Below are 14,581 nucleotides of genomic sequence, written 5' to 3' on the forward strand. Positions count from 1 at the left end.
TGTCCATATTTGGGTTGAAACAACCCATCATTTTTTAGAGTGTGGGTGAAAAATGCTTTCTGGAGAATGCTTCTAATCCGTCTGCTGTAGATCTGATGAAAATACTCAATACACACCTCCTTTCATAAAGATTCTATAAAGTGTATAAAATTGTACGTTTGTAGTGATTATCAGAACTCACATGGAAGGAAAATTCCCAGCCTTCACTCAATATGTTCCATTACCTCCTTGTCCTCACAAAGGTCAAGAGCTTTGATATCAACATGCGTGTTAGTATCAGATATATTGTATCATCTTGAATAATAAATTGGTTGAGGGCAAACATGTATGGTCAATAACTTCACAGCACTTCCTCTAATTATAAAAACCCTTATGAAAATTGCTCTATGTAATCATAGAAGGATGTCTTATAAGCATTTGACCCAGATAAGGAAAAGTAAACATTGCTTGGAAGGACAAAGTTGCTTTAATTCGTTACACAGACATAAATAAGGCACATCAGTTATCCATTTACTTCATCTGTCTTATCAAACATGACCCTTTTACTACAGAGCACTTTAAAAGACGCTTCTGCAGTAATAAGTGAAAATTTGAAATCCCCCATCACGCTTTTAGTATATTGTTTACTTTGCTTATCTTATTATAAATAATGCTTCCTGTATATGTGCACTGTGGCACAAAAGAGTTTTGTTATGTATATCATCTCTTGTATTTTTGTAATGATTGACGCATTTGATCTTGAAAAGAGGTACAAATATTTAAATGCCAATATAGTCCAATACAGCCATTTCATCTGGAGATTAAAATATCTTAAAATGTAATAAATGTATATATTTTTTTATTCTGGCATGATTTTATAACATCATATATCAACATAGAACAAAATCGTTGCTTTGTTATGACCATTTTGGGACCATTTTGGATCAAGTCATGCGATCAATATCATGATAGGATGTGACATCATTCAGACAACTGCAAAGGACCAAATGGTCGTGAAGCAAAGTAACTAACTTTCTTTTAAAAAATTTAAAAATTCATGTTTTCACTTGCTCATACGCGTGTCCCGAAACATCAGGTCATTCGGTACAACCGCTATAAAACGTGTAATGTTGTAATATTTTAAAAACTTTTACTAAATATAAAATAATTGATTGTCCTTTTGTTAACTAGCTAGCAATGTAACTAGCTAGCTAGCTAGATATCAGCCTGTTAGCATTGTTTGAAAATATCGTCATTCGGTATAAGAGAAATTTTGGTTAAACCGAACAACTTTTTTGGTGACAAATTTCGTCCATCTTGTAAAAAATGACAAAAGCAGTGTTAATTGATTATAAAAACCACATAAAAAACTTCAAAATTAATTATATCTCATATATATATATATATATATATATATATATATATATATATTCCCTGTGTGCATTCAATAAATCTGAAGATTTGAAGAATACCACTTTGCGTGTGTCTCATTCAGAACAACAGAGCAAAATTTGTGGGAAAAAATGTATACATTTTTAATCCACATTTTTTTTTCATATAATGGCAACCAATGAAGTAAAAAAAATGGATCTCACTGACTTCAATTGTATGGATTAAAGGAAAATGAGAAAAGAAAACTTGATAACACTTTACATTAATGTCTAATTTTTTAACATTAGTTAATACATTAACTAACATGAACTAAGAATGTGCAATATATTCTTACAGCGTTAATTAACCTTTGTTAATGCTAGTTTAAAAAAAAAGTTAATGTTCAGGTTAGTTCACAGTGCATTTACTAATGTTAACAGATAGGCTACAACTTTTGATCTTAAAAATGTGAGATTAACACTAACTGAGATTAATAAATGTTGCAGTAGTGTTGTTCATTGATAGTTCATATTAACTACGGTAGTTAACTAATGTGACAGACAAATAAACCTTATGGTAAAGTGTTACCAAAATCTTTATTTTTGGGTGAACTAGCCCTTTAAGAAACACCAGCTCTAGTTTTACACTATAATAAAATCTGGTATGTGATGAAGGGCTAATCTGGAGGATTCTTTGAAGTTTTAAAGTTTTTCCCCCCAAGGAACCTCTGCATTTCAGGTTTGACACAACACAGATAGCAGAGATGCCTGTTGTTTATTGAACCCTGTCATCATGCTGGAGTTAATGGTTGGCCAATGGTATAAGAGGCCAGATTTAGGTCATTTATTAGCAGAATATATATATAATGTGTTTATTTTGGTTGCAAAATAATTTATATGTGGAATGAATCAGATACACTCACACATTTTTTCACCAATGTACAGTAAGTCCTATTGTAATTAATATATGAATACATGTTTTTTTACATAAAGAGAAATGGATAATGGCTGTTAACTGACAATGAACAGTATTTTGAGCTTTAGTATTAAAGTTTTCCGACACATTTTTATCCGTGATGGCTTTCAATTTACACAGTACATCTGTCAACTGTGTTTAATTGTTTGCATGTTGAGATTGCAACTACATAGTCTAGACAAGTTGATGTCCTCCGTAAGACCGCATGTTCCCCAGGGAGTGATCTTTCCTCAGGAACAGGGTCTCTACAGGATTTCCTACAACACCTTGCACTTCCAGTTTCCATGGTGTTACAGCCGATCAACAGATGTCACCAGGTGATCTTTTTATATAAATCCCTATAAGGGAAGATGAAAACGATGCTGTTAAATGATTCAGGTCAGTTGTCTAACACTTATTCTTTGGCTATACTTCTCCTTGTCCAGAAGTATTCAAAAAAGCACTTTTTTGCATAATGTGAAGCTTCATGACTTCGCTATTTTTCTTATACGGAAACCATAATCATTTGCCATTTTATCTAAAACCTCCAAACAATCAAAGAAGAGAACAATACTGAGAGGGAGAACAAAGGTCATCAAATAACTAGGCTAGATAAAAGAAAAAGGAAGCCGAGGCATGAGTGCTTCCAGTTAGCATGACAGTTGTGACAGATTAAACCAGTTCTGGGGAGGGGGTGGGGAGAGATGAGGTTTTTTAATTCTCAAAAAAGTATGCGCAAAATGTTCTACATGTGACCCTTAGGAAGTTGTAGCGTTTTTACACCTCAATGTTGTGCTTTTACATACACAAGCATTCTGCCACTTTACATTTTACTATTTATATAAAAATAAAACTACAATAATATGAAACAACCATGGATTTTTGTGGGAAGTGACTTTTATGGTGTCAAATAAGCTGTTAGTGTTTTTTTTTTCAGTTACAGTTAGGAATTGTATTGAAATATCTTGGAAATCAGTAAACACCCATAAGGAAGGAAACAACAGAAAATATGATAGGTAGGTGATAGTGAAAAGTCAATGATTGCAATGCTTATCAGGCACATCTTAACAACTGTTTTACAGAATGCTGGTAACACTTTACAATAAGGTTCAATTAATTAACATTAGTTAAAGGGTTAGTTCACCCCAAAATTAAAATTGTGTCATCATTTACTCACCCTCATGTCGTTCCAAACCCGTAAGACTACACAAATGTAGATATTTTAAGTGATTTCTGTCCCTCCATTGACAGCTATGCAACTACCACTTTGATGCTTCAAAAAGTTCATAAATACATCGTTAAACTAATCCATATGAATTGAGTGGTTTAGTCCAAAGAGACTCAAGTCGTTTTATATGACGAACAGATTTAATTCAGGCTTTTATTCACATATAAACATTCATCAACTCCACATATCAGTTATGGTAAACAGAAGCTCAAGCATGTTTGCTTGACACGTGTGAGAACCAATGAGCTTTATTCTTGTCTGTTACGCAGCACATTTGAGCTTCCCCAAGAGAAGTGTGAAGCAGGTTCGGTTGAGCTTCTGTTTATGTTTGCTGATCAATGTTTATATGTGAATAAAAGCCTAAATTCAATCTGTTCATCATATAAACCACTCAGTACATATAGGCCATGTACACACTGCAGCTAAATTCGGTTGTCAGTTCACCTTTTAGTGCTTAATCGTGTTCTGTACACACACAGTTCAGTAAAATACAGGTGTGACAACCGCATTCTACAACCGTATTAACTCCCGAAAAATATAATTAGTTGTTAATGACTGTGACGAGCAGGGCGGGCGAGAGCCGTGAGGGAACGGCGCGAGGCCGGTGACGCGAGTGATAATGAGCGTCACCTGCGAGGCGTGCCGGCCTCGAGTCTCTCACGGAGGAGCTCCGGAGGCATAAAAGGAGGAGCGACTACAATGAAGGACGAGAGAGGACCAGGCCTGGACTTTATTTTATGTTTTGTTATGTTTGTGTGGCCGGCAGACGTCCTTCGAGGGTCTGCCGGCATTACTTTCGTTTTGTTTGTTTATTTTATATTAAAGTTTTGTTGAATGTTCGCCGGTTCCCGCCTCCTTCTTCCTATATCTACTAACCTCGTTACATTGGTGCCGAAACCCGGGAGGAAGGAGGGACATGCTGTCGGAGAGCCCTCGCTGCTGAGGGGGATCGCGGTGCTGCGGAGTTCGGGCAGCGCGGGAGTGAAGACCGCGAGAGGCTGCCCGAAGCGGTGGTACTGGAGCCTTGTGAAAGGTGGGACGGAGAGCTCGAGGCCGTGCCCCTGGGACGAGGTGGGGTGGCTGCCGTCCAAGAGGGAGCGGAGGAGTCGCCGCCGTTCGCCGTGGGCCGGAGCCTGCTGCCGTCCGCCATAAAGGGGAGGAGCAGGGAACGGGGGACTCGCTGCCGGCTGCCCTCAGTCGGAGGAGCCATCGCCGGCCGCCAGGAGGCGTTCGAGGATCGGGCCGTCCACCGAGCGTCCAGTGCCACCGCATGGCACCGCGAAGAAGAGCCTCTCGGCAGGCTGAGGACCAAGCGGCAGTGTGTCGGGGAACCGGACCAAGAATTTTTTTTTTCTTTTTCCTCTCTCCCCTCTTTCGTCCTGTCGCTCCCCTTGCTTCCGTCTCCTTTCTCTCGTCTCGTCTGTCCTTACCCCCAGGTGCTGCGGCCGCCGAGACAGGCCCCGGGGGGGAGTAGAGCGCAGTCTCGGAGGTACCCCCCGGCCTGCGAGGGGCGTTGGGGGTATGTGACGAGCAGGGCGGGCGAGAGCCGTGAGGGAACGGCGCGAGGCCGGTGACGCGAGTGATAATGAGCGTCACCTGCGAGGCGTGCCGGCCTCGAGTCTCTCACGGAGGAGCTCCGGAGGCATAAAAGGAGGAGCGACTACAATGAAGGACGAGAGAGGACCAGGCCTGGACTTTATTTTATGTTTTGTTATGTTTGTGTGGCCGGCAGACGTCCTTCGAGGGTCTGCCGGCATTACTTTCGTTTTGTTTGTTTATTTTATATTAAAGTTTTGTTGAATGTTCGCCGGTTCCCGCCTCCTTCTTCCTATATCTACTAACCTCGTTACAATGACGTTTTGTGTCTCTCTTCTGTATGTGCGGTGAATCGCAATGAAAGCATGAGCCTTGACGCATTCGAGTTGCCAAATCTTGCTAGAAAAAATCTGCAAGCCCATAATAAACCGAAATAAATCCAAATGCTTTATGCTGAAAATAAGACCAAAATATCGCGATTCATGTCTGCTCACTTTAATTAGGCCTACTCCATAAACCCGTTCACTTTATGAAACAAGTTTAAACAACAAGCACAAAAACACTTATAATCAGCGTTACCAATTCCGCGGTTTTCCCGCAGAATTGGGCTACTTTTACACTGTTGCCAAGGGTTGTTTTTCGTGTTCGCGGGTTGAATTGACCCAAAATAACGTGAAATTTAGTCCCTGGAATGCAAATTTTACCTGTGGAGTCCCGCCAAAAATGCTAATTTTACCCCCCAGAACGTGATTTTTACTGTGGAACCCCCCTGAAATGCGATTGGGCTAGTTTTGAGGAGCAATTGGGCCGGTTTTGTTGTGAAAACCTGGCAACCCTGCTTATAATGAATGATACTGTGTTTAGTTAAATTACAGAAAATAACAAGTGTTTTGTCATATATGTAATATTACTTAGGTAACAATAACGGATACCAAACACGAGAGACGCCAGAACGTCGCTATGGATTCCAAGCTGTCAATCATGCTTTTTCTAGAGCGAATCGTGTTCCGTACACACGATAATTTACTCATTTAACTTTGGTTGTCACTCCTGAAACTTACAGTGTGTACGTGGCCTATTAGTTTTACAATCTCTGAACTTTTTGAAGCATCAAAATGGTAGTTGCATAGCTGTCAATGGAGGGACAGAAATCGCTCCGACTTTATTAAAAATATATTCATTTGTGTTCCGAAGATGAATGAAAGTCTTACCGGTTTGGAACAACATGAGGGTGAATAAATGATGACAGAATTTTAATTTTTGGGTAAACTATCCCTTTAAGGCATGAACTAGTATTGAACAATACTTTTATTAAACTAAGTTTATGTTTATTCTACATTTTTAACATATCACGCTAAACCAAGAATAAATTGACGTCAGTACATGTATTATGTACTAGTATATTTATAAATGAACCTGCAGGGTTAGCGTTTTTTCTCAAATATTTCCTGCTGTGTTCATTTACAGCAGTACATTTTTTAGCATTAGCAGCAGCAGCACAATTGTGCTAGTTTGAATGTGTTTACTTTGAACGTGTGATATGTTTAGAATGAGTGATGAAACCGTGCCAGCTCATGTGCTCGAGTCAGGAGTTATGAGTTCACTCAGCTGTGGAGTTACATCAGCCATGTCTGTATTACATTTCAGCTACCTGGGGAAGCAGCGCCAAGGGCCTGTCAATATCCCCAAAGGGCTACAAGCAGGAAATGTGACAAGTGTTTACTCAACCTAGTGACACCTCCAACATAAAGCAATCTGCTGGGGTACACCTGAGCCCCGGGTGTGCATGAAAGTCCTTTGTGTGATTATGAAACATTAGGTTGCACGTGAACAAAACTGGAATAAATGTTGATTGTTAATTTTTGTTGTTGCTCTGAGTGCGCAAAAGAGTAAAAGGAGACGAGAACATAAGTGCACCAGAATTGTGCAATAGATTGGTTCTTGTTGTTTCGCAATATATTTCCCATGTTGTTTCCTGTTACCCCTCCACAAAAGGCATTTCAAAAAGAGCCTCCTCTACATTATGCTCAGTTGATTTCACTCCCTTCCAGTACCTGCTTGACAAACGTTTCCCCTCCTGCCGAAGTGCCTGTTTTTAAAGTCTGGCTTGGCAGCCAATGACAGGAGGACACCGCATCAGACAGGGGACTGTGTGAAAAGCAGCACTGACAACACCTCAGCTGCTTTGCTAAACAAATAAGGATGAACAATTGTTTTGATTAAATGTTGAAATTTAATGTGCCAGTACTTGCATCATCTCCTACCACGGGTTCCTGACTGAACTAACACAAAAACTATTGATTCTTTGATATGATGCAATTTTCCATTATGCCAATGTTATATTAACAATGATCATTTCTATATGAAAAAAAAAAACAAAACAAAAAAACTATTGAAGAATTACAATATGTTTAAATGGTGAGACATGTAAAGGGGTAAGTTGTCTCAACAGAAGTCATTTTTTTCTGCACAATCTAAACAGAACAGCAAATTTGAAGCATAAAATAATGTAATAGTAAAAATGGAAAACAAAATATAAAAATATTGCATTGGCAATAATTTTATAAAAGTTATATACACTCACCGGCCACTTTATTAGGTACACCTGTTCAATTGCTAGTTAATGCAAATATCTAATCAGCCAATGGCAGCATGTAGACATGGTCAAGACGTTCTGCTGAAGTTCAAACTGAGCATCAAAATGGGGAAGAAATGTGATATAAGTGACTTTGAACATGGCATGGTTGTTGGTTTCAGACTGGTCTGAGTATTTCAGAAACTGCTGATCTACTGAGATTTTCATGCACAAACATGTCTAGGGTTTACAGAGAAGGTAAAAAAAAGAGAGAACATCTGCAGTGAGTGGCAGTTCTGTGAGTGAAAGTGCCTTGTTGATGCCAGAGGTCAGAGGAGAATGGCCAGACTGCTTCGAGCTGACAGAGAGGAAACAGTAACTCCAATAACCACTCGTTACAACTGAGGTCTGCAGAAGAGCATCTCTGAACTTACAACATGTTGAACCATGAAGTAGCTGAGCATTGTTTAAATGCCACAGCCTGAGTATTGTTGCAGACCTTGTCCATCCCTTTATGACCACAGTGTACCCTTCTTCTGTTGGCTACTTCCAGCAGGATAACGTGACATGTTACAAAGCTCAAATCATCTCAAACTGGTTTCTTGAACATGACAATGAGTTCATTACACTCAAATGGCCTCCACAGTCACCAGATCTCAATCCAGTAGAGCACCTTTGGGATGTGGTGGAACGTGAGAGTCACATCTTGGATATGTAGCAGACAAATCTGCAGCAACTGTGTGATGTTATCATGTCAATATGGCCTAAAATCTCTGAGGAATGTTTCTGGCACCTTGCTGAATCTATGCCATGAAGAATTAAAGGTGCCCTAGAATTAAAAATTTAATTTATCTTGGCATAGTTGAATAACAGGAGTTCAGTACATGGAAATGACATACAGTGAGTCTCAAACTCCATTGTATACTCCTTCTTATATAAATCTCATTTGTTTAAAAGACCTCTGAAGAACAGGCGAATCTCAACATAACACCGACTGTTACGTAACAGTTGGGTGTACACCCCCAATATTTGCATATGCCAGCCCATGTTCCCAACATTATAAAAGGCATTAGACAAGTAACGTCTGGATCTGCACAGGTGAATCATCAGACTAGGTAAGCAAGCAAGGACAATAGCGAAAAATGGCAGATGGAGCGGTAATAACTGACATGATCCATGATAGCATGATATTTTTAGTGATATTTGTAAACTGTCTTTCTAAATGTTTCGTTAGCATGTTGCTAATGTACTGTTAAATGTGGTTAAAGTTACCATCGTTTCTTACTGTATTCACAGAGACAAGAGCCGTTGCTATTTTCATTTTTAAACACTTGCAGTCTGTATAATTCATAAACACAATTTCATTCTTTATAAATCTCTCCAACAGCGTAGCATTAGCCTCAAATTCATTCAGAATCAAATGTAAACATCCAAATAAATACAATACTCACATAATCCGACGCATGCATGACGAACACTTTGTAAAGATCCATTTGAGGGTGATATTAGCTGTGTAAACTTTGTTTATGCACTGTTTAAGGCAAGCGCGAGCTCCGTGGGTGGAGAGCACTAGAATTAAAGGGGCCGCGCAGCATAAATCGGCTCATATTTAATGATGCCCCAAAATATGCAGTTAAAAAAATTAATTAAAAAAAATCTATGGGGTATTTTGAGATGAAACTTCACAGACACATTCAGGGGACACTTTAGACTTATATTACATCTTGTAAAAAAACATTCAATGGCACCTTTAAGGTAGTTCTGAGGCAAAAGGTGGTCCAACCTAGTACTGGCAAGGTGTACCTAATAAAGTGGCCAGTGAGTGTATATAAAGGGTTACATTGCTGTTCTGGACTGATTATTAAACCCAACGTGACTCTGGTCAAGAGAAAGTTGTTTTTGAACTTTGTGTCTCTCAAAAACCATTTCAAGGATTGTATAAAAGCTCTTATAAGCTGTTTATCCCTATACGCACATTAGCAGGATGTTATCTATCCTTTTAAACTGTAGAGACACAGATACACCCTTTGTTCTAACCCCAATGTCAGACATGCATGTTGACATTTTATAAATCTTTAGCTTAGAGAAAGAAACAAAAGAAGAATGATCAGGATGAAGGAAAGGTTTATGCAGAGAAAGTAGGTAAATGGAACAAGAGACAAATAAATTGATTGAGAATAGGTTTTAGGCAGTGCAAAGAGGAATTTCCCATTTAACACTTTTACTTATATACTAAAAGTCTCGGCAGGATAATCAACAAAATATTATACTAGGAAATTTAACATTATAACACTAAAAATTAGGAGAAAAAAAAAAACTCCTTGATCTTACAAGGGGACAGTAATGTTTCCCTAATTGAAGAATCACCCATGTACGGCACTCAATAATTCTACAAAGCTTTCAGATGAAACCTCTTTTATTATTATTTTAATCCAAATCTAAGGCAATTATATAGTATCTATGCATGTGCTTTTGGTGCCTAATGAGAATAAAGGTGGTTAACCACATGTAAATAATAGATGGAACCCATTTCTAACGGTAACCTGCAAACAGGATATACATCTGTAAAAACAAGATATTTGGAGGTGTTAAGTACATCAGTATCTCCTAGTACAACCTGAGGCTATTTTCATGACCGCTTGCTACTGTTGCGGTTAGAGGCCCCTCACTCGACCTCTGAGACCCTCGCTTAGAGGTGTAATTTCACAGAGAGGACATGTATGTCAACTAGGTCACGTACACTTCCAACATTTAAAGCAGTTAATTTATCATGTAAACTACATCAATCATGAATATGTTGTTGCCTTAAAATAAATATCAACACACTGTAAAAAAGAAACTACATATTTTCCAGATTACAGAACCTATTGAGTTACACAAATCCCCCAAATGTTGTCCCAACTAGTTAAACAACATTTCATATTAAACAATATTTATGAAACATTTTGCTGTTTGCTGTCTTTATTAAAACTTTTGTTGGTGTTTTGTAATTATTGTTAGTTACTTGTTGTTAAGAGCTCATTTCTTTGTCACCGTTGTCACCGTTCCTGAGGTTTGTGTGTCCAGTGTTGAGGTCCTGAATATGTTTGCTTTTTAGGACGATTGCTCCTTCACAAACAAAGATAGCATGGTTCATTTAACATATTAAGTGTCCTATAAGAATAATATGTACAACTATCAAAATGATAGATCAATTTATTGTGATACTAATTGAAAATTTGCTGAACAAGAAATATGTAGTAGTCTTGGTGATTTTTTGTTGGTTGAATGAGGAATTTTGCACGAACAAATTTAGATTGAAAAAACATAGTGTTACTTAGGGGTTGAGAGAACTTAAAAATCTTAATGCATCAAGTCGCTTTGAATTTTAACTTTTTAACTCAACAGTTTATATTTTACAGTGTTGACATGTCAGTTTCTGATCATCTATCATAATAAGTTACATATTGAGGATAAGCTACTATTGCATAAGGGATCTAAAGATTAAACAATATTGACATTCAGCTAAGCTAAACTGTGGCACTTAATGAAAAGTAATGTTTTCAATACCGAAAGAACAATTCATGTGAAGTTTCTTTGCAAAATCCAATGGATATAATGAATAAAAGCATTACAAAGAACTATAAATGAATGTTTCTAAATGCTATGCCAGCTTTTCATGGCAAAATCCAGGTTAAAATGTAATAGAAGATAGAGCATGAATAATAATAACAATGTGTGGATAACCTTGCCCGCTGGCCCTGGTACGTTTAGTCCGAGGTCATTCAGGAGGACGTGTCTGGATGTACTGTTTGATAGTTTCAACAATAGTTGAAACCTCTGCCATGGCACCTTTACCTGTGAATGTAAGACGAGCCAAAACATAAGAAATGCTAATTAAATTAATCAAAGCCTGTCAGATAACATCTGTTTGATGTTCAGTTTACGAATAATGCTTGAGTGACTTTCACACACTGATGAGAATTTTTTTTTATCTGTTCCATTCTCCCTTATCAATGCAATTGCCTCGTAAAAACACATTCTTGGAAGATACCTTCTTCTCCACAGACAAGTTTTTTGGCAATGCATGGTATCTCAACATAGCCAAAGCCTTTAAGTGTGGCCACTTGCTGTGCAGTGATAGGGTGATTCCACATGGCTGTGTTCATTGCAGGACAGAAGAGCAAAGGACGGCTGGTGTCCCAGGCCCGCACTACACAGGTCTGTCATGGACAAAATGGGTAAGCATAGTTATATAATAAGTGATACATAGAATAAAATCCAAACAAAAATGCCCAACGATGTAATAATAATACATTACCTACCAAAAGGTTGTCACATATTCCACTGGCGATTTTGCCAAGTGTGTTGGCATCCAGTGGCGCAATCACTAATACATCTGCCCACCGTCTAAGTTCAATATGTAGCACAGGGTCCGAGCGTTTTGTCCATATCTAGCATAGAAATATAAGGAAAGCCTTTCATATCTTCTCTGAAAAATCAGGTCAGTTTATGTACTGATGTAACGCCACAGCAGGAAACAATATAATGTTGTTGTTTGATTAATGAAAATGCATCTTTTCCTCTTCAAAGGCTGCACTGACCTCCCACTCATCCTTATCTCTGTACACACAAACAGGGACTTCGCTGATATCGAAAAAATGAGTTGCATGGTCTGTGGTGACCACACGTACATCAACCTAGAGAACAGAACAGAACAAAGATTTGTTCAACTCCCATGAAATCTTTTAACCATGACTGATATTTGACATAAATAAATCAAATATATATATGATGCAAAAACTTGTGAAAATGAGATCCAGGCAGTAGATAAAGTTGATGAAAAATGATTTATTCATTACAATTAAATTTAGCCTCACACGCAAACTTTAATCGATAATGAAAATACTTAATAAAACCAAAAGGTAAAATAACCATCACAAAGTATTAGTCAATAGTTAATAATACAATTTAGAGTATTGTAAAATCCAGAGTATTGTATCTAATAGATGAAGATCAAAAAGAGCAATAATTAAGACATTTGCAGATAAGAGACAAGAAGCAGAAGCCAAGGAGAGCAAAGGAGGGAAAAAGCTGAATTATCAATGAGCCGGTCAGCTTTATACCATGAGCATATAGGGAAATTTACATCCCACACAAACGGATGTTTTTGTTAAAAGGAAAGGTTAAATGGTTTTACCCAATGTCAAAAATAGATATGAGTTGTTTTGACCCCCTTTGGGAATTTTGCAAATCTTACCCTTTTATACGTCATCACGAGAAATAACAGACATATTTTGATCAGATTCAAATGAGCAATAATTCTAAAAAACACCACTTCTGCCGTATTTGGCAGGCATCCAATGTCTAACCACAAACGTGTCAGCGTGACCTGTCACACTAGAACACTTGAAGAACAATTGAACATAGCAATCTCAAATATAAAATAACCGTAAGGGTACAATAACAAGTAAATACTTGAAAATATGATAAGAATTAATCTATAGAGTAGAAGTACATAAATATATGAAAGCAAAAGTAAAACTGATAAATCATAAGCCATAAATGATTAAAAATAAATATTAATAAAAGTGCATGAATATGAATATTGACCATTTCGGATCCACCAATATATGATCAATTTATTTGTAAGCCAAATAAATAAATGGACACATTAAAAACACTATCATGTTTTGAATATCCTCCACTTTATTAATTTTAAAGGACAAAAATGAAAACATCCACTCAAACTAAAAGAGCTAAATTAAATTCACCCCTATTTTCACTTAATTGTGATAAAACAAATCTAATTTCAAAATTTGAGTTTATTATTTACTCAGTAAACCCTGGACCACAAAACCAGTCATAAGTCGCACAGGTATATTTGTAGCAATAGCCAACAAAACATTGTATGGGTCAAAATTATAATTTTTTCTTTTATGCCAAAAATCATTAGGATATTAAGTAAAGATCATGTTCCATGAAGATATTTTGTAAATTTCCTACCGTAAATATATATGGAAAAAAAATATTTTTGTGAGTGAATATGCATTCCATATGCATGCAAAATTCCAGATTTTCAAAAAGTTGTATCTGGGCCAAATATAATCCTATCCTACAAACCATAGATCAATTGAAAGCTTATTTATTCAGCTTTCAGATCATGTAAAAACCTCCGTTTCAAATAATTTATCATTATGAGTGGTTTTGTGGTCTGGGATCACATTAAAATAACTCGTAATGTTCAAACAAATAGCACTCTCTAGTGGATAAACATGTTTAATGAAAATGACATTGGAGGACATTGTGAACTCGGCTACAGCAGTGGCGCTGTCAGCTTAAATCATGAATATAGTCTGAACTGCTGGAATATAAATACACTTACCCCTGGAATCTCAAGTAGTTGTGTTACCAACAAAGGCGCCTTGAGTGCTGCTACACTGCCAGTCAAACCGACCAGAACATGACATTTTGTACTATTTGTTTGCAGTTCTAGTTGTTTATGATCAGAATCAGAATCCTGCTGCTGCATTATTAATCTTCGTGTTAACTATAGTCTTTTTCTACTTGATTAGCTTCCCCTTTCTAAAGCATTTCTTTTATAAGGTATGATATTTGTATCACTCATACTTAAATTGTAGTACGGGATGAGGAATTTAATTGAACACTTAGATTGCACATTTAATGAGCAGACTTTAGAGCCCGTTTAACCGTCGCTCATTCTTCAGGTTTTGTTTAGGTCTACTTCCGTAAACATTGAAGTAAACGCATCGTCACAGCGCCGTCGCTGGCTGGAAGTGTACGCATTAAAATGCTCTATGAAGCTGGAAAACGGATAATGTGCCTAAATATAACAGGATTTACGCCTTTAACTATGAAAATGTTAATGAAATATGATTTCAACTTTGTTTTAAAAAAAAAAAATCGTGATGAATTATACTACCCATAATCCATAAGGA

The 14,581-nt window shown here is 37.3% G+C and overlaps 1 protein-coding gene across 3 annotated transcripts; it reads right to left on the minus strand.

Moving 5' to 3' along the window:
• Positions 1–1,475: 1,475 nt before the first annotated feature.
• On the minus strand, positions 1,476–14,343 carry ppcdc (phosphopantothenoylcysteine decarboxylase). Of its 3 annotated transcripts, XR_010895442.1 has the most exons (7): positions 14,008–14,343; positions 12,227–12,322; positions 11,948–12,076; positions 11,677–11,845; positions 11,370–11,480; positions 7,123–10,751; positions 1,476–2,663 (listed from the first exon to the last, which is right to left on the minus strand). XR_010895442.1 is itself a non-coding variant. In XM_067389285.1 (6 exons), the coding sequence occupies exons 1-5, from the start codon at positions 14,152–14,154 to the stop codon at positions 11,404–11,406; spliced, it is 618 nt and encodes a 205-aa protein (XP_067245386.1). In that variant the 5' UTR covers positions 14,155–14,343; the 3' UTR covers positions 1,476–2,663; positions 11,370–11,403. The 3 variants fall into 3 exon arrangements, 1 of the variants encoding a protein (XP_067245386.1); XR_010895441.1 differs by having other exon boundaries at positions 7,123–11,480; XM_067389285.1 differs by lacking the exon at positions 7,123–10,751.
• Positions 14,344–14,581: the final 238 nt, after the last annotated feature.

Source organism: Chanodichthys erythropterus, chromosome 7 (assembly GCF_024489055.1).
Source record: "Chanodichthys erythropterus isolate Z2021 chromosome 7, ASM2448905v1, whole genome shotgun sequence".
NCBI lineage: Eukaryota > Metazoa > Chordata > Actinopteri > Cypriniformes > Xenocyprididae > Chanodichthys > Chanodichthys erythropterus.

What these genes read in the sequence shown, in the direction of transcription:
- ppcdc (XM_067389285.1), bottom strand. Translation starts at nt 14,154, where the DNA reads ATGCAGCAGCAGGATTCTGATTCTGATCATAAACAACTAGAACTGCAA. An exon ending in GAATATGTGACAACCTTTTG is followed by an intron (nt 11,846 to 11,947) that starts GTAGGTAATGTA and finishes TGTCCATGACAG; the next exon opens with ACCTGTGTAGTGCGGGCCTG. An exon ending in ACTTGTCTGTGGAGAAGAAG is followed by an intron (nt 11,481 to 11,676) that starts GTATCTTCCAAG and finishes TTACATTCACAG; the next exon opens with GTAAAGGTGCCATGGCAGAG.